This window comes from Rattus norvegicus, chromosome 17, assembly GCF_036323735.1.
Source record: "Rattus norvegicus strain BN/NHsdMcwi chromosome 17, GRCr8, whole genome shotgun sequence".
NCBI classification, from domain to species: Eukaryota; Metazoa; Chordata; class Mammalia; order Rodentia; family Muridae; genus Rattus; species Rattus norvegicus.
In genome coordinates this window covers 62,568,323-62,594,672 of record NC_086035.1, presented here as the reverse complement: position 1 = coordinate 62,594,672, position 26,350 = coordinate 62,568,323, and the positions used below count along the sequence as shown (strand labels likewise).

The 26,350-nt window shown below is 38.7% G+C and overlaps 1 protein-coding gene across 16 annotated transcripts in view; it reads left to right on the top strand.

The window, feature by feature from the left end:
• Window positions 1-1,971: 1,971 nt before the first annotated feature.
• The window catches only part of LOC103690071 (interaptin-like), a 280,846-nt gene continuing 256,467 nt past the window's right edge, over window positions 1,972-26,350 (top strand). For 14 of the 16 annotated variants that reach the window (XM_063277026.1, XM_063277025.1, XM_063277016.1 and 11 more), the window contains exons 1-11: window positions 1,972-2,235; window positions 8,491-8,605; window positions 8,766-8,939; window positions 10,525-10,631; window positions 12,919-12,976; window positions 14,148-14,221; window positions 14,616-14,709; window positions 17,681-17,790; window positions 19,838-19,886; window positions 20,966-21,039; window positions 21,430-21,523. In XM_063277026.1, coding sequence (XP_063133096.1) covers window positions 1,985-2,235; window positions 8,491-8,605; window positions 8,766-8,939; window positions 10,525-10,631; window positions 12,919-12,976; window positions 14,148-14,221; window positions 14,616-14,709; window positions 17,681-17,790; window positions 19,838-19,886; window positions 20,966-21,039; window positions 21,430-21,523 — 1,200 coding nt within the window. In that variant the 5' untranslated portion in view covers window positions 1,972-1,984. Of the gene's footprint in view, window positions 2,236-8,490; window positions 8,606-8,765; window positions 8,940-10,524; window positions 10,632-12,918; window positions 12,977-14,147; window positions 14,222-14,615; window positions 14,710-17,680; window positions 17,791-19,837; window positions 19,887-20,965; window positions 21,040-21,429; window positions 21,524-26,350 lie in introns of those variants that run through there. The other 2 variants (XM_063277012.1, XM_063277020.1) reach the window with 2 other exon arrangements.

Sequence of the window (26,350 nt, the reverse complement as noted above, 5' to 3'; positions counted from 1 at the left end):
AAAGAGACTACAACGACAGGCGCAGCACAAACTCACTCTGAACTGTGAGCAATGCAGATTTATCTTAAGCAGTAGTACTAATTAAGGCTTTCCTTTGATTCAAACTATTTATTGACTATTAATAACTGGGTGAATGATAATGGCACCCATTAGGAGTGAAGACGGAAGACTGTGAGAAAAACAAGTGGGGAGAAAATAAGAAGGCAGTTTTCCAGTGAGATACTGGTGAGATGTTTCTTTGACCCACAGGTTGGTGATGATCTTCCAATTTGCAGATATTTACAGGTTTGGATAGCCAGATAGTATGACTGTGACAACGTGATTGACTTCCAGAATCAGCTTCAGTGAGGCAGCTCTGCTTTCTTGGGGGCGACCAAGGGCCATCTAGTTGTTGGGAAGATGGTGGGTGTTTACAGGTTGAGTATGTATTATAGGCAGGAGCTAAAGGTACTAGGAATGCTTCATTTGTATGGAGAGGCATTGCGGGAATCCCTAGTGTTTTCTGTACAGGTTTTTATTAAGAGAAAGGAAGTTGATCATGTAATCTCAAGAAGGCTATGTGACATTCTTTAAGAAAACAATGTTAGGGTCAGGTTCCCCAATTCAGGCAGAGAAAAGGAAGTCCTATTAAGACAAGGAAGTCCTCCACTTTGCACCTAGCTCAGGAAAGTTGTCTGTACATATGGTGTAATAAAACATTGGAAACAATCAGGTCAGAGGAGGAAGGTGTTCATTTCTCTTCCTAATGGAAGCCAAAGCTTGAGCTAGAGGTAAGGAAGTGGTCGCAGAAACTCAGCAGAGACCATGGAAGACTAACACTCTTTCTTGTCTTCTTTCCAGGCTCTTGTTCAGTCTCGTTTCATACTGACATAATTACTTAGAGCAAAAAGAGATTATAGGGCTCAGGAGAAGTAAAGGAGTAAAAAAATTAAAATGTTGAAAATGTTCCTGACTCAAGGAGACTCATGTAGTAGCATAGATACAATGAAGGTAAGACTGCTCCAAAGGGTAGGACATTATAGGACAAAATGGCTTCTCATTCATCAGGCTAAGTGGTACAGGTATCTGCTGAGAAAAATTGCAAAGATGGCTGGGTGTGGTGATGCACATTTTTAATCCTGCCACATGGGAAGCAGAGGCAGGGGCAGGCAGATTTCTGTGAGTTCTGGGCCAGCCTGGTCTAGGATGTAAATCCAGCTAGCTCTAGGTCAGATAGAGAAAGCCTGTCTTGCAGTCAACAGTCCCCAACAACCACAGACAACAACAGACAAAAACAAAAACAACCCCCTACACCAATCCAAACCAATCCAAACCAAACAAACCAACCAACCCCCCCCCCCCAAAAAACAAAAACAAAACAAAACAAAAACAAACAAAAAATCCAGAACAATGTCACTGCTTTTGGAGTCACCAACGTTATTTTCCTTTGCCTAGTGGCTCCTGCTAAATCCCGATAGGCAACAGTGGGGGCACAGTTGCTTTTTTGCCTTGGGAAGGAAGTCAAAGAAAGGACAGCCTTTCTGAGAGGGTTTTAGGAAATTGCTCTTGGAGACTAAACCAGTGTAGGCTCCAGCAAGTCCCAGCAGTCCCCAGCAAATGTGTGATCTCTCAGATCCAAGGCTAGATTGAGTTGGTAATCCAATTTCCTAGATCAGGTCACGCGCATGAACAGCAGTCATACTGAGACTATCTAGCATAGTTTGATCTAGGCGTTTCTATTGGTCGGAGTGCGCATGCCTGTGTTTTGATGCGTTGCTTGGCAACAGTGGGACGGCCTTCAGTTGCTAGGAGTACCTGTGCTGCTTGGCCTCTATCCTACTGAGTTTGCCTGTGGGTGATTGGTCTTGGTGGTGGTGGTGACAAAACTCACTTGGCTTACTTGTCTCACTTGCCAACACTGTGTTGGTTCTGAGGGTGGCTGACAACAAAGGGGGAGGACGGGGGAGGGGGAGTTGGGGTGGGTAGGTGGGTGGGGAGCCAGACCATGAAGAAGTTCTTGGATAAGTGCAGTCGGAGGTCTTCTTCCTCTGGCTCCTCCACCAGCCAGAGGCAGTCCTCACAGAGCCCGGAGCAGCAGTGTTGGAGAACTTCTAGCCTCGCTTCTCCCAGACAGCTCAAAAACTACAAAGCCTTTGGAAAGATCTACAAGGCTGCATGCCAGGGTGATGTTACCGCGGTTCAGCTCTGTCTCGAACGTGGAAAAAAAGGCGTCAATGACCGAGACAGAAATGACAGGTGACTGGGGCTGGGAGTCAGCGCCAAGGGGCAGATTGGGAGTCATGTGGTGAAAGATGTGTCAGCTTTTCTAAGTAACCCTAAAAAGTAGTGCGAGGAGGGAACTGCCATACCTTCAGTGCTGATGACCAGTATGCTGACCTTTATCAATCAGATGTCTTGGAAATCAAAGGTGGTAATCTCTGTACTTGGCAGTTATTCTACTGGTCCACGAAGGCGGGTGTGGGGGGTGCTGCTGACCTAGAGCTGTTCCCCACCCAACTCCCCTGGTTCTTGAATTTCTGAATGTTTTGATATCCAGCCCTCTTTCCTGTGACTGTTTGATGTACCTGTTTCTCTCCCAGGAACTGTTTAGTAGGTTGACCACATTTTCATTCACATGTCATTTAATTTTATTCCTTCAAACCCCCAAAGTAACTCACATTAGAGTAGTAGGCACCCTTTCAACTTGGAGTCTGAGTATACCTATGGGAAGTATACAGAGAACCAACATGGACTCCTGAAATGCTAACTTTACTCTTTGGAGTCATTTTCTTTCTTTTTTATTTATTTATTTTATTTTTAAATTTTATTTAATCCTTTTTACAGTCTAGAATTTATCCCCCTCCTTGTCCACCCTCTGACTGTTCCACATCCCATACCTCCTCCCTCTCATCTCCACAAGGATGTCCCCCACCCATACCCCACCAGATCTCCCCACTTGCTGCAGCCACCAGTCTCTTGAGGGTTAGGTGCATCTTCCATGACTGAGTCCAGAACCAGAAGTCCACTGCCGTATATGAGCTGGGGGCCTCATATTAGCTAGTGTATTGCGTATCCAGTTTGTTAATCTATGTCTTTTTATTGGAGAATTGAGACCATTCATGTTGAGAGATATTAAGGAATAGTGATTATTGCTTCCTGTTATATTCATATTTGGATGTGAGGTCATGTTTGTGTGTTTTTCTTCTCTCTGTTTTGTTGCCCAGACGATTAGTTTCTTGCTTTTTCTAGGGTGTAGCTTGCCTCCTTATGTTGGGCTTTACCGTTTATTATCCTTTGTAGCGCTGGATTTGTGGAAAGATATTGTGTAAATTTGTTTTTGTCATGAAATATCTTGGTTTCTCCATCCATGTTAATTGAGAGTTTTGCAGGATACAGTAACCTGGGTTGGCATTTGTGTTCTCTTAGGGTCTGTATGACATCTGTCCAGGATCTTCTGGTTTTCATAGTCTCTGGCGAGAAGTCTGGTGTGATTCTGATAGGTCTGCCTTTATATGTTACTTGACCTTTTTCCCTTACTGCTTTTAATATTCTTTCTTTATTTTGTGCGTTTGGTGTTTTGACTATTATGTGACAGGAGGAGTTTCTTTTCTGGTCCAATCTATTTGGAGTTCTGTAGGCTTCTTGTATGCCTATGGGTATCTCTTTTTTTAGGTTAGGGAAGTTTTCTTCTATGATTTGGTTGAAGATATTTACTGGTCCTTTGAGCTGGGAGTCTTCACTCTCTTCTATACCTATTATCCTTAGGTTTGATCTTCTCATTGAGTCCTGGATTTCCTGTATGTTCTGGGCCAGTAGCTTTTTCCATTTTACATTATCTTTGACAGTTGAGTCAATGATTTCTATGGAATCTTCTGCTCCTGAGATTCTCTCTTCTATCTCTTGTATTCTGTTGGTGATGCTTGTATCTACGGCTCCTTGTCTCTTCCTTTAGTTTTCTATATCCAGGGTTGTTTCCCTGTGTTCTTTCTTCATTGCTTCTATTTCCATTTTTAATTCCTTCAACTGTTTGATTGTGTTTTCCTGGAATTCTTTCAGGGATTTTTGTGATTCCTCTATAGGCTTCTACTTGTTTAATTATGTTTTCCTGCGTTTCTCTAAGGGAGTTCTTCATGTCTTTCTTGAAGTCCTCTGGCATCATGATCAAATATGATTTTCAATCTAGATCTTGCTTTTCTGGTGTGTTTGGATATTCAGTGTTTGCTTTGGTGGGAGAATTGGGCTCCGATGATGCCATGTAGTCTTGGTGTCTGTTGCTTGGGTTCCTGCACTTGCCTCTCACCATCAGATTATCTCTGGTGTTACTTTGTTCTGCTATTTCTGACAGTGGGTAGACTGTCCTATCAGCCTGTGTGTCAGGAGTGCTGTAGACCTGTTTTCGTGTTTTTTTCAGCCAGTTATGGGAACAGAGTGTTCTGCTTTTGGGCGTGTAGTTTTTCCTGTCTACAGGTCTTCAGCTGTTCCTGTGGGCCTGTGTCCTGAGTTCACCATGCAGGTCACTTGGAGCAGAAAAGTTGGTCTTACCTGTGGTCCTCAGGCTAAAGTTTGCTCGTGGGGTATTGCTTATGAGCTCTCCTCGAGGGCAGGAACCAGGAGGACCTACATCACCTTTCCCGGGAGTCCCCAGGCAACAGGGTCCCAGATGGTATTTGGTGTTTTCCTCTGGAGTCAGAAATGTGGGCAGAGTGTAGTCTCTTCTGGCTTCCCAGGCATGTCTGCCTCTCTCGGGCATTTTCTTAATTAGTGATTGTGGGTGGTGACTTCCCTGGCCTTGTGGTTCTGGTTTCCATAAGAAAGATAAGGAGCAAGCTAATAATCAATATGCCTGTATGACCTGCCATGATTAGTTTTTTTTGCTATTTTTCTATTTGTTTTATTGCTTACACATGATTGCACAATGAAAATTTACACTTAAAAACCATACTTTCTTACAGTAATACAGTAATGTTATAAGTGTATGCATATAAGCATTAGTGAGACAAATGAATCCCCTTTGAGGGAGTGGGGAGTTAAACTGCTGGTTAAGGGTGGTATTACTCTAAAGGATAATGAGTTCTACAGGAGGTTGGAGGGAAGTGGGAAGTGAGAGGACCAGGGGGAAGAAAAAGGAAATGAGAGAGAATGAGTATGAGAGTTCAGGTAAAGTTCCTAGACACTAGTGTAGGAGGAATGTTTAAATTAACAGCTTGGTGTCACACAAAAGAATATAATCAACAGTATACAGCAAGGAGAATGATAAATGATTTGAGTATCACATACCTGCCAAAATGGACCAATGCAACGAACTCCTGCAAGTCCTAAAGATTCAGTACCTGAACTAGCTACAGCATAGCTTGCACACACACCCAAATGTGATTCCTATAAACGTGGAAGAATCAGACAGACAAACATCCATTGCTTGGGAACCCTTGTCAACAAAACTAGTTCAATCTGTTGGACCAGACATGTACTGTGGTTATAGAGCAACAAAACTCAAGCCAGCAGTTTATAAAACCCAAGATACAGGTATAATAAAAGACTGATTGCAATGGTTTTCCTTTGCATGCAAAACATGCCGTTTTAAATCACTAAGAAACACAAAATGTGTACAGCAAAGTTTGTGTTCTGCATGAATGCCAGTGAATATATATCTTTTCTTATACTATTAAATTATATATTTTTCCATACAAAAGCACACAGTGTTAATTTATAAAATGACATCCAAGTGGATGATGATTGTTTTTGCATGTCCCCCTGTCTAGATTTTAAATGCAATAAAAAATAATATCCTTCTTTTAAAATGAAGAAGAAAAAAGGGAAACAAAAGTGCATGAGGTTTTAACTGGCGACATATTCCCGTTGTGAGGGAAGTACAGTGAGAGCTGGAGCAGAGCACTGGCCTTCCAGTGGCAGCTGCGGTGTCCCTTTTGAGAACAAGGTCTGGTGGATCTGCACTTAGTCAGCAGCCTGGGCTGTCCTGTCAGAGGTGATAGCAAATGGACCCCTCTTCAAGATGGTCTACTTGGCTGTAAATATTCAGAGCTTTGGGCATGCCCGGTCTCTTTCTTTCTTTCTTTCTTCTTTTTTTTCTTTTTGTACTAATGATGCCCAAATAACCAAAAAAACACACTGATAAAACACCCTATATTTTATCTCGTTTCTTCAAACAAAAACAAAACTAAAACTGAATTATTTTTGATCTATACTTTTGACAGGAATACTGTTTTATGTAAAAAGAAACTGAATTTGAAAAGGTAGAGTTATACAAAGTGATTCCACAAAACTGTGCTAGGAGAATTTTCTAACTGCAGAATTCTTCTGTTTAGCATGTGGTGGTGTCCCTAGCATGTACAGTACATACTGCCTTACAAGTCTCACAAGTGACAGGCAGCTTACACTCACACAATGTAGCAAGAACACACAGACTATTTTGAAGTATATAACTAATCTTCATAGAGATGTATATAAGTTTTGGTTCAACTCTTGCAAATTAAAAGATTCACTGGGAGAATTTTTGTACAATGAAGACTTAAAACGTCAATATAAAATATAAATTAATTCATTAAGAAACTGAAATGTATAGACTGCACAGGTGAACAGGTAGCTGTTTTAAATGTCTTTCTTTTCTATATATCTCATTTAATGGAATCACAGGAAAATACAATTATAGTTTCAAAGCGCAGTCTGTAAACTAACACATTATATATGAAAAACACTTTACCTTTTTCCCACTCCAAGAGTGAGCTCTAAGGGGCTCAAGAGCTCAACTTGAAGCAGAAAACACAATATCACAGGACCAGTAAGGTCTGGCCAGGTTCCAGATGGGAACCTGGGTGGAATGCTATCCACGAGATATTTTCTATCACGGGCACCCTAGGGATGCCTGCCGCATGTTACCATGGAGGACTGACGGGATGTGTACACAGTCTATCTGAAGCATGGATTTAGAAAGCATGAGAGAATTTGCAACCCTAAAATTAGGAATATATTTACTTTTGAAGGAAAGAAAATAAAAGCAATCCATTTTTAAGCAGTGGAGCAGACACTTAATACATTTTTCAATCATTTTTTAAAACCATGTTTGTGCAAAGTTTAAAATATACTATTTAACAAGAGCGTAATGTGAAAGCAATACATGTTCAGTCTTAAATCTAATGGGAACCTCAAAACAGATTAATGTGGTATAAGTCTATCTCCAGAGGTACTAAATCAGGGGCCCTAAACCTCTAATACAGCATGACAAGTGTTGGTAGAGACAAGTCTAGGACATTCCAGTAAGCCTTGTGCAAATCCTGAAACTCATCTTGGCCCTGTTTTTCCGTGATCAGTTCTTGCTCCAGGCTCCTGCCCTATTTGACTTCCTGTCCTCGCTGCTTTTAGAGATGGACTGTTATCTGGAAATGTGAGTTGTTGTTGTAAAAATATAAAAATAAAAAAGGTAGAGTTTGTCTTTTATCCCGCTAGGTCCACGCTGCGGTGCCCCAGATATCTGCTAGATATCTTGGCGGAAACACATCCCAACTTCGTGGCGGCCCAGTGTCTATTGCCGCCACACACTTTCCTACACGCAAACCGTCACATAAAAGAACACATAACACAATAATCTTAGATCCAATTGATAAGATATAATTGCCCACCTAAACATACAAAGCCTGGTACCATCCATCCCTTAGGAACATTAATAACAACCTGTAAATACACAGAGCAGAATCTTAACATCACCTGCCATGGCTTCTCACCCTCTCCTCTGTCCTGTCTCTTCCTTTCTGTTCCAATCTCCTCCTCTTCCTTCAAACTTTTCTCCCGTCCATCTTTCCTTCTCATCCAATGACAGGCCTCCTTCTATCTTGTACCTCCCTCACCTGTGACATCATCCCACAGTGAGTGAAATAAACCCATTCATCCTCAAGTTGCTTTGGTCATGGTTATTTCATTAGAGCAATGGAAATCCTAACTAAGACTGCTTGATACCAGCTTAGTGGGGCATTGTCATGACAGAGCTGTCCATTTTAGGGGGAGGATCATGGAAGGATTTTGGAATATTATTGAACAAAAGCAATTGAATGTTCAATGCTTGGTGAGTTGTGTGAGAGCTTGGTAGATAAGAATGCTGAGGATAATGCAGTGGATGGAGGCCTGGCTTGGGAAGCTTCAGAGGGACATTTAAAGACTCTATCAGGGCCATTTCTATTTTCCTCCCCAGGTGTCTTTGGTTATGTCGTTTCATTGCAGCAGTGGAAACCTAACCAACACATCAGGCATTCAGTTTAGTGGTGGCTTCTGTGTCTCCCATGCAGGAATATATGTGCCATGGTTTTAATGATGAAAAGAAACAAACAAAAACAATCTCTGAATTGGTTGCCCTAACTTAATTTGTGTGCTAAGAGCTGATAAATGTTGTCTCTCTATCAGAAGAAAATTAGTTACATGCTAATAATGCTTACAATTACACGAATAATTGTGTGGTTTTGACTTAGTTTTATAAAAGTTCTTAAAAAGTCTTCATTTTCACAGAACTCTTTTGCACTATGCTTGTGCATACGGTCATCCTGATATAGTGACCCTCCTAATATCGTGGAATTGTGACCTTAATCTCCGTGACAGTGACAACAGCACGGCACTAATTAAGGTAGATAGCACTGAACTCTTTCGGTGTGACACATATTTGATGAGAATTCTGGGAATAAACATGATCTCAGCTAAATGCAAATAATTAGTGAAATTTATTAATTAGTAGAATTTTTGCATTTCTCACCATTCCAATCTGTTTCTTGATGTAACACCCATAGGCTTCACAGTATAAGCAAGAAGAATGTGCGACCATTTTACTAAAACATGGTGCTGATGTAAATGCTACGGACAAGAATAGGAACACAGCATTGCACTATGCTGTTTGGTTTAACAACACCTCAATGACAGCCAATCTGCTGGTACACAATGCTGATATCACTATAAGGAATGAGGTAAAGACCGCACAGCTTTGATTTACAGATCATTTGCACTGGGTTTGATTCACAATGACTTATTTGAACTGTGAAAGCAGTGACAGGAGGTTTAAAAGTGTGTTACTTGATAAAACTATGTTTAATTTATAATGATCTTACAAATGGTATTTCATTTTATTAGTTGGAGGCTGGTATTTTAACAACTCTCATCTCTTAAGTAATCAGATCCCCTTTGCATATCTGTGAGCCTGATGGAGTTACTTGTGGGAGTGGGTGGAAAGCTTATGCTTACTACAAAGAAAAGTATCCTTTTGCTCAGCATTGTTCATTAGACGGGCAAGCAACTCAGTTTCTGTTTGTCTCTATGTCCTTGTCTGTCTGTCTGTCTGCTTGCCTACCTGTCTGCTTGTCTCTCTCTGTAGCTCTGGCTTTTGTGGTACTGTATCTCTGCCTCCCAAATGCTGGGTCTAAAGTTATGCCTTTCACATGCAGTCTGGCAATGGTTTTAAATTGTTCTAAAATGGGGGTTGGGGATTTAGCTCAGCGGAAGAGCGCTTGGTCCCCAGCTCCGGAAAAAAAATTGTTCTAAAATGACTCATGTGGATGATGATCAGACTCCGTATTCATAAACAGTTACATTTTAATATCTGATTTACATTTTGCCTAAAAAGTAACCTTAAGCAGTAACTAAAAGGAATTGGCCTAAACAGAAATTTTAAATAAATGTGAATTAGAGACATCGAGAATTCTTAAAGATAAGAGACTCATCTTCTTGTAGGTGAGAAAGTTGCACAGGTCCATTGTTCATAAGTTATTAGAGTACATTGTTCATAATCCATCATAGTACACCCGATACCTGTGTCATTTAGTTCACAACCTATGTCTCAGTGAACCATTTGAGAGTCTGTCATGTGTTCCTAATACCATAAGTAGAGGCTAAACAGTTTCTTCCATAGCCTGGTGTGAATGCAGATGTTTCTGTAAAGTTATCATTGAAATTGTGTATATTTGCCACAAAAGCACCATGTAGGAAGGATTATACATGTCCTGATATTTCTTCCATATTGGACTTAATATGTTTCAGGTTATAATATGTCTCTAACAGATAAACATGTGAGGCCTAAACATGTTCATGTAAGGCATGGTATTCTGGTAGAGTAAATATTGTTTATAATATGAAGGATTAAACCCTCTCCCAGAGATGCAATATAATTCATCACTCAAGGGAAATACTGAAAACTTTTCTACTCTGGTTTAATGTTTGGGGTAATAGAGGCAAAAGACAGGGCTCCATCCTCAAGAAGTTTTAGTTTACTAAGGAGCAATCACATTACTAAAATACCATGTTAATGCCAGGGTAGAAGCCAAGATCACATGACCTTTTGGGTGTCAGGAAGACAGGGTTTGTGGGCAGCTCTCAGGAAGCAGGCAGGGGCTGTACAAAGGGAAGATCAGTAAGTATGAGGCACTGTAGGGTGAGAAGGGCAAGGCTGTAGCTCACTGATCCTGAGAAGAAGTGAGCCCCATCAAGTCTTTCATGTGATTTCCCATTATTTTGAGAGATATCTAATTCTCAGAGTTATAAACTATTATTTTTCTGCAGGATAACTTTACACCTGTCATTGTGGCTCTATTAAAAAACAACGAATGTGTGTCACAGTTTTTAGACAAGAAAGCCCAAGTACCACCAGAAGCTGATGAACTGGGCAGGTAAAGCTGCTAATTCTGTTCCTTTTCTGTCTTTGTGGTGTTCTATAAAGGATACAATCACTCAAGCCTGATCCATTAAATTTATATGAAGAACAAATAAACATACTTTTTTCTCCACTTGTTACATTTGTTTCATTTTAAAATGTCATAGTAAACGAAAGTACATTTTGAAAACAATGTTTTCTCTTCAGTGACTGTTTTCCTCAAAGTTTCTTTCTTTTCTTCCTTTGATGGTGAAACCCTAACATCCTCAAAACTCATAAACTTGGGAAGTGAGGTTTGACATAAGATTTAGGTCAGCCTGAATTAGTACTAGATCAGATTAAGGCAGGGATACATAGAAAACCCAAGTCTATCTACAAACACACACACACACACACACACACACACACACACACACACACACACAAAGAAATAGAGAGTGAGGAGAGAGGGGGAGAGATCCTATAATTGAGCCCATTTTCATTCCAAGCATCTGTGTCTTTATAGGTTGTATAGATTGAAAATTTAAATGTGAAAACCTTTAGATAAACATAGGTAAAAATCAGCAGAACTATGCTTCTCTGTCACACTTTCCGCTGCATTGCACACACAGAAAGTTTCTAGAGTTTGTTAATCCAAATGAACCTTAAAAAATAGGACCTATACAAAAAAGCTAAATGCAAATTATAAATTTCCTGTTTTTATAGCCTTTGGGACTCCTCCCAGAACTTGACATAGTCAATTATTCTTTATATTTTGTACATTTTATCTTGGCAAAAATTTCAACTGTTTCGACTCCCTGTACCATGTTGGACAAAGTGAACCCATGTGTTCTTTTTATATGCATGTCTGAACTGAAAATGAAGATGGCTACTTCTGAGTTACAGGGCTTTGTCTTGTACCAGGAATAGGAGTAGTGCAACTCTCTCTGCTTTGTGTCTCACTCCCAGTCCTGTTTCAGTTCAAGTAGAAAATTATCCAACTCCTGTAGTTCCAGTCACTCATCAAAGGATGAAGACACAGTAAAGTGCTTGTTCATGAATTCATTTTCCCATGCAGAATTGGATTTTTGTGGTGTTTCCTTTTCAATGTTTCGATGGCTTCCCTGTCAGTATTTTATTTGGACATATTGTCAAGAAAATGAGTGTATCATGCTTTGGTTGGTTAAAATTAATGGGGCATCAGTACAGCCTATGTGATAGTGGTTTGGAAATGTTTTACTCTTTTTTGTGGGGGTATAGTATAGAATAGAGTATATTTAAGGCAATGGAGAGGAGAATTGAGGGATGAGAGAGAGAGAGACAGAGAGGACAGAGGAGCAGAGGACAACCATGAGCATGTGGAGAGAGAGAAGAGTGAAGAAAGGGGGAGAGAGAGGGAAGCGGGTAAGGGAGCAGAGGAGAAGACGAGATGTTTTATTCTTTTTTTTTTTTTATTAACTTGAGTATTTCTTATATACATTTCAAGTGTTATTCCCTTTCCCGGTTTCCGGGCAAAATCCCCCTCCCCCCTCCCCTTCCTTATGGGTGTTCCCCTCCCAACCCTCCCCCCATTGCCGCCCTCCCCCCATAGTCTAGTTCACTGGGGGTTCAGTCTTAGCAGGACCCAGGGCTTCCCCTTCCACTGGTGCTCTTACTAGGATATTCATTGCTACCTATGGGGTCAGAGTCCAGGGTCAGTCCATATATAGTCTTTAGGTAGTGGCTTAGTCCCTGGAAGCTCTGGTTGCTTGACATTGTTGTACTTTTGGGGTCTCGAGCCCCTTCAAGCTCTTCCAGTTCTTTCTCTGATTCCTTCAACGGGGGACCTATTCTCAGCTCAGTGGTTTGCTGCTGGCATTCGCCTCTGTATTTGCTGTATTCTGGCTGTGTCTCTCAGGAGCGATCTACATCCGGCTCCTGTCGGTCTGCACTTCTTTGCTTCATCCATCTTGTCCAATTGGGTGGCTGTATATGTATGGGCCACCTGTGGGGCAGGCTCTGAATGGGTGTTCCTTCAGTCTCTGTTTTAATCTTTGCCTTTCCCTTCCCAGCAAAAAAAAAAAAAAAAAAAAAAAAAAAAAAGAGATGTTTTATTCTTAAAGTAGGTCAGTACCGTCCTTCTCTGAACTAGAACTATGAATGAGGCTTTGATAACTATTTCATAGTTTGAGAGAAGTGTGTGTAGAATCATCAAAATCTCATTTAAACCAGAAGTGGAATAACATACGTAAACAACCTCATTTAACACAAAGTAACCAAGTGCACAGCATTATCTTAAACAAATGAACTCACCTATGTCTGTTGTATGTTTTTTTCCTCTGAAGCGACTCCAGCAGATCTGACCACTCTAGTTCCAATCACTCATCAAAGGATGAAAACACGGTAAAGTGCTTGTTCATGAATTCATTTTCCCCTGCAGAATTGGGTTTTTGTGATATTTTCTTTTCAGTGTGTCGATGGCTTGCCTATCACCATTCTATTTGAGAGTTTGTCAAGAAAATGAATGTGTGGTCCTATGGCTGGTTATAATTTCCTGGCAAAAGATTTTCATCGTTTTGAGCTAATTATTTAATTTCAGTATCTTACCTTTCTTTGTGCTGGTCTTTCTGTTATGTTTAATGCAGCATTTACTAATTTGGTCATATTTTTCAGAAATTGTGAATCAATGGATCTATATCTGGATTTTTCTCTGATTATTTTGACTTATCGTGTGTGGTTTTCTAATACATTTGCCTGTAGAACAGCTTAGCTTTCAGGCAGATGTGCTGACACATCTCTTTCATATTAGCTCACAGGCAGAGGAGACTAACAGATCTCTGAATTTGGGGCAAGCCTGGTCTAGAGAGCCAGTTTGAGGACAGTCAGGGATGCACAAAGAAATCTTGTCTCAAACCAACCAACCAACCAACAACCAACCAACCAACCAACAAACTGACAGACAAACATACAAATAGCCCTCCATTCACCAAACAATGGAGCCCTTAATTTTACATTACCTTGGGTATTTGAATTCAAAAGAATATATTTTCCACATGTACATTTACATATTACAAAACTAACATCTAGCCTTGATGTTATTTATTCTTTAGCAGCTTTTACTAAACACTTCTTAGGTGATACAATTTACTAAAGAACACAGTACTAATTTATTCTTGGAGACATCCTTTTAATATGTAATATATACCAAAACAAATATTTTTAAACTATAGACAGTGAAATGTTTCCTGAGATATAAAACTATAAATGATTACTGTATGTAGTTTACCATTTCTTCCCATTTTGTCCATTATTGCAATTTCAGTAACACATAAAATATAATTTTTATGTTATAATATACTTTGATATTAGAATTGCCAGCTATCCTCATTTTAGACTTTATGGCTTTGAGGGTCCTCTTGTAGCAGCTGTGGACTACAGTTTCCACAGAGTCACAGTAAATACGTGCCGGGGAAAGAAATGTCCTTATTTCCTTATAAAACTTAAACACAGAACAGGACTGCAGGACTCTAAAGCTCTTATTGGACTATGACTAACATATTTGTCTCCCATTTAGTCCCAGGAGTCTAGTGCCAAGTTACAAACAGATACTTCAAGTACAGAAGAGGAGGTGGAAGATCGGTTACAGAGGTACAGTGGAAAGCAATGTGGCAAGGAAATTGAGAGCCCATAAAGGAAATAAGAAGTGTAATATGAAGTCATAACAATTCTAATAAGAGTCCTTTGTACTGTCATTGAGAAGTTCCTGCTGAACTTGTTTGAATTATGGACCTGCATGCTGGGTTGGGGTTCAGCAGTATGCATGCTTTATATGTTCAAAGATCACATGCACAAAAGTAGAAATGCATACTTTTAACCTTATCTCAAAACTTGCTGTGTGGATAACATTGCACAGCTAGAAAAATGGTGGTTACCAAGCCATTCACTTGAATAATTTAAGAAAAGCATCTAAATATTTCAGGAGCTCTCTGCTTTTAAAAAAAAATTATCTGTGAGCATAATTATTTTAAAATATGGTTTTTAGACCGAAATGTGAAAATCTGAAGCCAAGAGTTAAAAGAAAACATCAAACAGAAGAATCAGAACAGCCTCAGACAATCTTCGGTGGTACACGTTGGGTAAGTGAGGTGCATTCAGAATACTATTTTTCTTTTTCAAGTAGGGTTGTATAGGAATGTTTCAGGCACCATGAGAAATATCTCAGGAGAAACAGCAGGCATATTCACTCTGCAAACATATGAGCAAAACTCCAGTGAACACAAATGAAACAATAAAGTCCACAATTTTGAAATGATACATTTTACAAATTAGATTTAGCTAATCATTTGTGTGTACTGTCACGTGACTGCCCTAGTGAGTGTGGAAAAGAGAGAACAACCTGTGGAGCTTGGTTCTTTCCTCACACTGCGTATGTTATAGATAATGAACTCCAGTTATTAGGCTTGGTGTCAGCTACTTCTACCCATGCAGCTCTCTTGCTAATCTAATATCTAATATCTAATATCTAATATAGGTATATATGTGTCCATGTGCATGCATGTGTGTGTGTGCGTGTATCCTCTTTAGCCTGTCATAACTATAAAAATTGTTATTTTAATTTGAGAATCTTACACTTGTGAATAATTTATTTTAAGCATATACTCCCATCTAACCTATCTCTAATATGTTGCCTTCCCAATTTCATTTCTCCTTCTTCCTCTTCTTCCTTCTTTTTCTCCATGTTACTTCCATTTCTAATTATCCTCCTGGGTCTAATTACTGCTGATCATATATTTATTGAAGTGTAGCCATCTCTTGAATCATGAACAGCATCTCTACACACCGAAAGAAAAAAATTGTCTTCATCAGCAGTCATCAACTACCAATATCTACTCAGATAAGGATAGATCCTCACGAACCATTCCCTAGCACATTTTGTAATTCAGACTACTTTTACTTTTGCAAGTTGTGTGTAGGTAACCATAGCTTCTATGAGTTCTTGAGAGTACCAGTCATGTTGTGTCGAGAAGACTGTTCATTCTTTCCTGTTCAATGGTTCTTACATTCCTCAACCCCAATTTTGCTCAGTGCTCCCCGAGTTTGGCGGAGCAGGAATAATTCTACATTAAATGCTACCCATGCAAAAATAAGCATATCAAACATGTTACCGCTGTAGTAGGCAGTGTGAACCCAGGAGAGCAGGGTTAAAAATGAAGCAGAGTAAAGTCGTATGCAATAGATAACTGTATTCATATCATCAGGAAAATTATACTCTGAAGATTAAGAAGAATCCTGAGTAAGGTGTTCAATAACAAGAACAATCCGCACATGGTAAAAAAACATGGTTTACCAAAAAGGCATATAAATAACAACAGGGAATGTAAATTTATTCCTATCTGTAATATGTGGAGGAACACAAAATCACAGTCCAAAAATGTTTCTGTGTTTGAAGAAAGACTCTTCACAAGACTCTTGTCTTGTTTTCTTGGAGTTTTCCTACAAGCATGCAGAGTTCTCACATGACTCCATTCTTGGACTGTGTTCTCCACTAAAACATATACATGGTTTAAACATAAATATTTAGAAAGCTGTTAGACAGCATGACTGCTTATCAATAATAGTAGGTCCCTTTTTTCTATCAAAGAGAAATATGGCCCAGTCTTATAAGGATTGATATCATGTAATGATAGAGTCAAACTCTATATAAAGTTAACCTTTTTATTTTGAAAGTTCATTTATCTTTGTGTGTATGTGTATGCATGTCTGTATCATAGAAGTCTGTGTGTCCTTGAGGCGGCCTGAAGAGAGGCATTTGTGTTCTGATGGACTTGAAGTCTGGGAACCAAAGTTGTTAACTCTGGGCAACCATTTAATTCTCTTAACCACTTAGTACCTCTCTAGGCCAGTAAAGTAGTGTTTCTGAATGAAAATCATGAAAACCAATGAATGAAGTGATAAAATTAATAAAGGAAACTTTTATATTAAAGCATGTCAGCTATTGGGGCTAGAGAGGTGGCTCAGCAGGTAACAGTTCTGGCTGCTCTTTTGAAGGCCCTGGTATCAATCCCTAGCACCCATACACAGAAATACATGCAGATGAGGCACTCTTTTATTTAATTTAAATTTAAAAATTTGAGTAAGTTATTGTTAGTATTAATTTTCATCAAAGGTCACTGAAAAAGTTAATAAGCACAAAGTCAACATGAGCACACATCAGAAACCCTGATTCCCAGTGTGATGCACTCAGGAGAAAAACTGAATACCAGTGTGGTGTAACACATCAAAACCCCCAAACCACAGTGAGGTGCATGCTGCAGAAAGCCACACTCATACATGGTGCATACACAGACCCATTGTTCATAAGTTATCAGAGTATATTAGATACCTGTGTCATGTAGTTCACCTCAGTGAATCATTAAAGTGTCTGACATGGGTTCCTAATGCCTCAAGTAGAATCTGGAGTTGCTCTCATAGCCTGCTGAGAATGCAGATTCTTTCATAATGCTGTCAAAGCTGAGTCACTGAAGTGGTATATGTTTTCCCCAAAAGCACCATGTAGGAAGGATTCTTCCATACTGGACTTATTATGTTCAAGGCTATAACATATCTCTAACAGATGAACATGGTATTCACACAAGGCATGGTATCATGGTAGAGTAAATATTGTTCGTAATATGAAGGATTAAACCCTCTCCCAGAGATGCAATTTAATCCATCAATCAAAGGAAATACTGAAAACTTTTCTACTATGGTTTAATGTTTGGAGTATTAGAGGTAAAAGATAGGGCTCCAGCTTCAAGAAACTTTGGTTAACCGAGGAGCAATTACATGACTCAAATACCATGCAAATGCCAGGGTAGAAGTCAAAGTTCAATGACTTTTTCATGCTCAAATGGGTGTCAGGAAGACAGGGTTTGTGGGCAGCTCTCAGGAGGCAGGCAGGGGCTGTACAAAGGGAAGATCAGTAAGTATGAGACACTGTAGGGTAAGAAGGGCAAGGCTGTAGCTCACTGAACCTCAGAAGAAGTGAGCTCCATCAAGTCTTCAAGTGACTTTTCCAGTATCATGAGAAATATCAAGTTCTCATAGTTATAAATTATTGTTGTCCAGGAAGGACTTAATCCAGTTATTACGGCTCTTATAAGATACAACAATCAGAACCTGAAAAGGATTTTAGCAGAAGAGACCCAGACACCAAAGGAAGCTGATGAACTGGGCAGGTAAAGTTGCTAATTCTGTTCCTTTTCTGTCTTTGTGGTGTTCTATGAAGGATACAATCACTCAAGCCTGATCCATGAAATTTATATTAAGAACAAATAAACAAACTAATCAGGATATCATCTCACAGTTTCAGTAGAGAGAGAAGCAATTACACAAAGTAAAACCTATAGAGACAGATTCATTGGTAATTTTCAATATGGGCCAAAGACTTTCATGCATAATCTGATTTTGTTTATTGTTAATATTAGCTGAAGATTTTAATATTGGAGTTTTTAAATCATAGATTTGGAAATCTATACTTTAGTATTTGATTTAAAGCAACTGAAGCATTTCTTTGGTTCTCTCACCATGATATATTTGTACCCTTTTAAAAAGCTATATTAAATGAAAGTACATTTAAAAAAGAATTTTTTCTCTTCAGTGACTCTTTTCTTCAGAGATTTTTCTTTATCTTTGTTTGATGGCGAGTTCCTAACAATCTCAGGACTCATAAGCTTGAGAAATGGGGTTTAGTCTAAGATTTTGGTAAGCCTGAATTAGTACTAGGACAGGCTCAGACCAGGGATACATAGAAAACCCAAAACCCAAGTCTTTCATCACATAAACACACACACACACACACACACACACACACACACACACACACACACGCACAGAGAGACTCCTCTACACATATATTGAAAAATGCCTGTGCACACTCATATATGCACACATACACACACACATATACAAACACACAGAAAGATATATATATACATATATACATATATATATATATATATATATATATATATATATATATATATATATGGAGAGAGAGAGAGGAAGGGAGGGGAGAGATACTATCATTGAGCCCGTTTTCATTTCAAGCATCTGTCTATTTATAGATTGTATAGGTTGAGAATTTAAATGTGTAAACCTTTAGATAAACATAGGTAAAAATCAGCAGAACTATGTTTCTCTGTCACACTTTCCACTGCATTGCATATACAGAAAGTTTCTAGTGTTAGTTAATTTATGTGGACCTCAAAATCTAGGACACATATGGAAAAGCTGAATGCAGTTTGTAAATTTTATGGTTTTATGACTTCTGGGACTTCTCCCAGAACTTAACATAGCTAATTATTATTTGCCTTTTGTACATTTTATCTTGGCAAAAATTTCAACTGTTTCATGGGACTCCCTGTATCATGTTGGACAAAGTGAACCCATGTGTTCGTTTTATATGCATGTCTGAACTGAAAACAAAGATGGCTACTTCTGAGTTACAGGGCTTTGTCTTGTACCAGGAATAGGAGTAGTGCAACTCTCTCTGCTTTGTGTCTCACTCCCAGTCCTGTTTCAGTTCAAGTAGAAAATTATCCAACTCCTGTAGTTCCAGTCACTCATCAAAGGATGAAGACACAGTAAAGTGCTTGTTCATGAATTCATTTTCCCATGCAGAATTGGGTTTTTGTGGTGTTTCCTTTTCAATGTTTCGATGGCTTCCCTGTCAGTATTTTATTTGGACATATTGTCAAGAAAATGAGTGTATCATGCTTTGGTTGGTTAAAATTAATGGGGCATCAGTACAGTCTATGTGATAGTGGTTTGGAAATGTTTTACTCTTTTTTTGGGGGGGTATAGTATAGAATAGAGTATATTTAAGGCAATGGAGAGGAGAATTGAGGGATGAGAGAGAGAGAGAGACAGAGAGGACAGAGGAGCAGAGGACAACCACGAGCATGTGGAGAGAGAGAAGAGTGAAGAAAGGGGGAGAGAGAGGGAAGCGGGTAAGGGAGCAAGAGGAGAAGACGAGATGTTTTATTCTTAAAGTAGGTCAATACCGTCCTTCTCTGAACTAGAACTATGAATGAGGCTTTGATAACTATTTCATAGTTTGAGAGAAGTGTGTGTAAAATCACCAAAATCTCATCTAAACCAGAAGTGGAATAACATACGTAAACAACCTCATTTAACACAAAGTAACCAAGTGCACAGCATTATCTTAAACAAATGAACTCACCTATGTCTGTTGTATGTTTTTTTCCTCTGAAACAACTCCAGCAGATCTGACCACTGTAGTTCCAATCACTCATCAAAGGATGAAAACACGGTAAAGTGCTTGTTCATGAATTCATTTTCCCATGCAGAATTGGGTTTTTGTGGTGTTCCCTTTTCAATGTTTCAATGGCTTCCCTGTCACTATTTTAAAATTTCCTGGCATACGTTTTTTACTCTCTGAACTAATTATATTGATTTCAGTATCTTACCTTTACTTGTGCTGGTCTTTCTGTTTTGTTTAATGCAGCATTTACTAATTTGGCCTTATTTTTCAGAAATTGTGCATCAATTGTTCTACATCTGGATATATCTCTCATTATTATGAGTTACCATATTGTTTCTCAATGCTTTTCTCTGTAAAACAGTTTAGTTTTGGGGCAGGTGTGCTGACATAGCCCTTTCATCTCATCACACAGGCAGAGAAGACTGACAGATCTCTGAATTTGGGGCAAACCTCGTCTATAGAAATAGTTCCAGTCAGCCAGGGATTCACAAAGAAATCTTTTCTCAAACAAACAAACAAACAAACAAACAAATAAACAAACAGCCCTCCTTTCCACTGTTGCCCTTATTTTCCCGTGGTTATTTGTATATGAGAAGATATTCTCTACATGTAGATTCACATATGATGAAACAAATTACTTTTCCTGATGTTATTTATCTTCAAATAGTGTTTACTAAGATGTGCTTAGGGGTCATAATTTACTAAAGAACACAGTAGTAATTTATTCTTGGAGACATCCTAATATGTAACATATGCTAATAAAGGTAAAATTCACTTTATGTTCAGTGAAGTGTTTGCTGAGATATAAATGTATAAATTATTACCTTATGTTGTCTACCATTTCTCCCCATTTGGCCCATTATTGCAATTTCAGTAACAGAAAAAATATAATTGTTAAAAAACACAATTTATCTGGATATTAGAATTGCCAGCTATCCTGATTTTAGGTTTTAGGGCCATGAGAGTGCTATTGTAACAGCTATTAACTACAGTTTCCACAGAGTCACAGTAAATACATGGAAGGGAAGAAACTAGCATATTTCCTGAGAAAACCTGAGCATAGTGCAGGACTGAAGAACTGCACAGCATGTTCTGCACTATGACTAACATATTTATCTTCCATTTAGGCCCAGGAGTCTAGTCCCAAGTCACGAACAGATGCTCCAAGTAGAGAAGAGGACATGCGAAATCGATTAGAGAGGTACAGTGGAAAGCAATATGGCAATGCAATTGAGAGCCCATAAAGGAAATAAGCAGTACAAGATGAAGTCGTAGCATTTCTGATAAGAGTCCTTTCTGGTGCCATCGAAACGTTCCTGCCTGAAGTTGTTTGAATTATGGACCTGCATGCTGGGTTGGGGTTCAGCAGTATGCATGCTTTATGTGTTCAAGGATCACATGCACAGAAGTAGAAATGCATACTTTTAACCTTATCTCAAACTTGCTGTGTGGATAACATTGCACAGCTAGAAAAATGGTGGTTACCAAGCCATTTACTTGAATAATTTTAGAAAAGTATCTAAATATTTCAGGAGCTCTCTCTTTTGTTTAATTGATCTGTGAGCATAATTATTTTAAATATGGTTTTCAGACTGGAACATAGGTTTCAGAAGCTAAAAGATAAAAGACAACATCAATTAGAAGAATTAGAACAGCCTCAGATGACCTTGGATGGTACAAGTGGGGTAAGTGAGGTGCATTCAGAATACCATTTTTCTTTTTCAAGTAGGGCTATATAGTAATATTTCAGCCACCATGAGAAATATCTCAAGAGCAACAGCAGGCATATTAACTCTGCAAACATATGTGCAAAACTCCAGTGAACACAAATGAAACAATGAATAAATTTCACAATTTTGAAATGATACATTGTACAAATTAGATTTAGCTAATCATTTGTGTGTATTGTCACGTGACAGCCCTACTGAGTGTGGAAGAGAGACAACAACCTGTGGAACTTGGTTCTTTCCTCACACTGTCTGTGTTCCTGGGAATAAACTCTGATCAACAGAGAGGCTTGGTGTCAACCACCTATACCCATGAAGCTATCTTGTCTGTCTGAAATATACATGCATATACATATATTTTGTTGAACCTCTAATAACTTTAAAACTGATGTTATCAATTTGTAAAACTCACCCGTAGGGACAATTTTTTTAATGCACATACTCCCATTTTTCAGATCCCACATATCCTAGAGCTTCCTTACAGTATGGTCCTTTCCCAACTTCAGTTCTCCTCTTCAAACATTATTCCCCTTCCTGGTTTCCTGTCCATAGGTGCCCATTCCCTCCCCTCCCCCTTCACCATACGGGTATTCCCCCAACCAACTACCTTATTGCTCCCCACATATTCCCCTGCACTGGGGGTCCAACCTTGGCCAGGCCAAGGGCTTCCCCTTCCCCTGGTGCCCCAACATGGCTGTTCTCTGCTACATATGCAGTTGGAGTCCTGGGTCAGTCCACGTATAGTCTTTGAGTAGTGGTTTAGTCCCTGGAAGCTCTGGTTGGTTGGCATTATTGTTTTTATGTGGTTGCAAGCTTCTTCAACTCTTTCAATACTTCCTCTGACTTTCCCCAAGGGTGCCATATTCTCAGTTCAGTGGTTTGCTGCTGGCATTGACCTCTGTATTGGACATACTCTGGATGTGTCTCTCAGGAGAGATCTATATCCGGTTCCTTTAAACATGCATTTTTGAGCTTCATCATTCGTATGTAGTTTTGGTGGCTGTATATGGGCCAAATGTGGGGCAGGCTTTGAAGGGCCGTTCCTTGAGTCACTGCTCTAAACTTTGCTTCCATATCCCCTCCTATGGATAATTTTCTCCCTTTTAAGAAGGAATGGGAGCATCTACATTTTGGTCATCCTTCTTCTTGAGCTTCCCGTGGTCTGTGGATTGCATCTTGGGTAATTTGAGCCTTTTGGCTAATATCCACTTATCAATGAGTGCAAAAGAAATGTGTTTTTCTGTGATTGTGTAAACTCTAACAGGGTGATATTTTCTTGTTCCACCCATTTGCGTATGAATTTCATGATGTCATTGTTTTTCATAGCTCAGTAGTACTCCATTGTGTAGATGTACCACATTTTTTGAATCCATTCCTCTGTTGAAGGGCATCTGGGTTCTTTCCAGCTTCTGGCTATTATAAATAAGGCTGCTATGAACACAGTGGAGCATGTGTCTTTGTTGTATGTTAGAGCACCTTTTGTGTAGATGCCCAAGAGAGATATATACCTGGATCCTCAGGTAGTGGAATATCCAATTTTCTGAGGAACCTCCAGATTCATTTTCCAGAATGGTTGTACCAGTCTGCCATCCCACCAACAATGAAGGAGTGCTCATCTTTCTCCACATCCTCACCAGCACCTGCTGTCACCTGAGTTTTTGATCTTAGCCATTCTGACATGTCTGAGGTGGAATCTCAGGGTTGATTCGATTTGCATTTCCCTGATGAGGAAGGAAGTTGAACATTTCTTTAGGTGCTTTTTGGCCTTTCGATATTCCTCAGCTTGAATGTTTTGTTTATCTCTGTACTCCATTTTTAATATGGTTGTTTGGCTCTCTGGAATCTAACTTCTTGAGTTCTTTGTATATTTTGGATATTAGCCCTCTATCAGATGTAAGATTAGTAAAGATCTTTTCCCAATCTGTTGTTTGCTATTTTGTCCTAATGACGGTGTCATTTACTTTAGAAAAGTTTTGCAGTCTTATGAGGTCCCTTTTGTTGATTCTTGATCTTAGAGCATGAGCCATTGGTGACTGACCCAGGACTTTTATCATCAAGGGGTGTTGAATTTTGTCAAATGCTTTCTCGGCATCTAATGAATTGACCATGTGGTTTTTTCTTTGAGTTTGTTTATATACTGGATTATATTGATGGATTTTCGTATATTAAACCATCCCTGCATCCCTGGGATGAAGCCTACTTGATCATGATGAATGATTGTTTTGATGTGTTCTTGTTTTCGGTTTCCAAGAATTTTATTGAGCATTTTTGCGTCTATATTTATAAGGGAAGTTGGTCTGACGTTCTCTTTATTTGTTGAGTCATTGTGTGGTTTTGGTATAAGAGTAATTATGGCTTCATAGAAGAAATTCGGTAGTGCTCCATCTGTTTCTATTTTGTGGAATAGTTTGCACTGATCTCATCTGGACCTGGGCTCTTTTTTCGGGAGACTTTTAATAACTGCTTCTATTTCTTTAGGAGTTATTGTGTTGTTTAGATGGTTTATTTGTCCCTTATTTAACTTTGGTACCTGGTTTCTGTCTAGAAAATTTTCCATTTCCTCCAGATTTTCCAATTTTGTCGAATATAGGCTTTTGCAGTAGGATCTGATGATTTTTTAAATTTCTTCAGATTCTGTTGTTATGTCCCCCTTTTCATTTCTAATTTTGGTAATTTCGGTACACTCTTTGTGACCTCTGGTTATTATGGCTAAGGAATTATCTATCTTGTTGATTTTCTCAAAGAACCTCCTCCTGGTTTTGTTGATACATAGTATAGTCCTTTTCATTTCTACTTGGTTGATTTCAGCTCTGAGTTTGATTATTTCCTGCCTTCTTCTACTCCTTCTTTTTGTTCTAGAGCTTTTAGGTGTGCTGTCAAGGTGCTGACATATGCTCTCTCCTGTTTCTTTTTGCAGCTACTTGGAGCTATGAGTTTCCTCTTCGTACCGCTTTCATTGTGTCCTATAAGTTTGGGAATGTTGTATCTTGAGTTTCATTAAGTTCTAAGAAGTCTTTAATTTCTTTCTTTATGTCTTCCTTGACCAAGTTGTCATTGAGTAGAACATTGTTCAACTTCCATGTGTATGTGGGTTTTCTGTCATTATTTTTGTTATTGAAGACTAGTCTTAGTGCATGCTGTTCTTTTAGGATGCATGGGATCATTTCTATCTTCCTGTATCTGTTGAGGCCTATTTCGTGGCCAATTATATGGTCAGTTTTGGAGTAGCTTCCATTAGGTGCCGAGAAGGTATATCCTTTTGTTTTAGGATGTAATGTTCTATAAAAATATGTTAAAACCAATTGGTTCATAACTTCTGTTAGTTTCTCTATGTCTCTGTATAATTTCTTTTTCCATGATTTGTCTAGTGATGAGAGTAGGGTGTTCTTCTAGTTTTTCCTAGCATTTTCATGTGAGGTGCAATGTGTGCTTTGAGCTTTAGTAAGGTTTCTTTTATGAATTTAGGTGTCTTTGCATTTGGATCATTGATATTTAGGATTGAGAGTTCATCTTGGTGGATTTTTCCTTTGATGAATATGAAGTGTCCTTCCTGATCTTTTTAAATGACTTTTGGTTGAAAGTCAATTTTGTTTGATGTTAAGATGGCTACTCCAGCTTGTTTCTTCAGGCCATTTGCTTGCAAAGTTGTTTTCCAGCCATTTATTCTGAGGTAGTATCTGTCTTTGTCACTGAGGTGTGTTTCCTGCATGCAGCAAAATTGCTTAACCCCAGTTTTCCTGATTGTTCTCTGAGCTTAAGGGAGCAGTCCTGACTTTGTAGATACCCCTGGTGGAGTGAACCAGTAAAGTCTCATGGATTAGTTAGATCATCAGACTTTTTATTCTCTGAATGTTAAGAACAATCCTATGAGTACAGTATTCAATAACAAGGAAAAGCCACAGATGGAAAAAAGCATGTTTTCTAAAAAGGTACATGAATAACAACATGTGAAGTAAACTTACTCCTATCTACTACACATGGAGGAGCACAAAAACACAGTTTAATGCAGCATTTACTAATTTGGCCTTATTTTTCAGAAATTGTGCATTAGTGGTTCTACTTCTGGATATTTCTCTCATTGTTATGACTTATTGTGTTGTTTCTCTACTCTTTTCTCTGTAAAACAGCTTAGCTTTTGGGTAAATGTGCTGACACAGTCCATTTATCTCATCATACAAGCAGAGAAAACTGACAGATCTCTGAATTTGTGGCTAGCCTTATCTATAGAAATAGTTCCAGTCAGCCAGGGATTCACCAAAAAATATTGTCTCAAACAAACAAACAAACAAACAAACAAACAAACATAAACAAACAAAAGCAAACAGCCCTCCTCTCCCCCAAACAATGTAGCCCTTATTTATCTTGCTTATTTGCATATAAGAGAAGATAATCTCCACACGTAGACACACATGCGATGAGACAAATTACTTTTCTTGTTGTTATTTATCTTCAAATACTGTTTACTAAAACATGCTTAAGGGTCATAATTTACTAAAGAACACAGTAGTAATTTATTCTTGGAGACATCCTAATATGTAACATGTATTAATATAGGTAATATTCACTTCATATTCAGTGAAGTGTTTCCTGAGAAATATTTGTATAAATTATTACCTTATGTAGTTTAGCATTTCTCCCCATTTGGCCCATTATTGCAATTTCAGTAACAGATAAAATATAATTGTTAAAAAGTACAATTTATTTTGATATTAGAAGTGCCAGCTATCTTCATTTTAGGCTTTATGACTATGAGAGTCCTGTTGTAACAGCTGTTGACTACAGTTT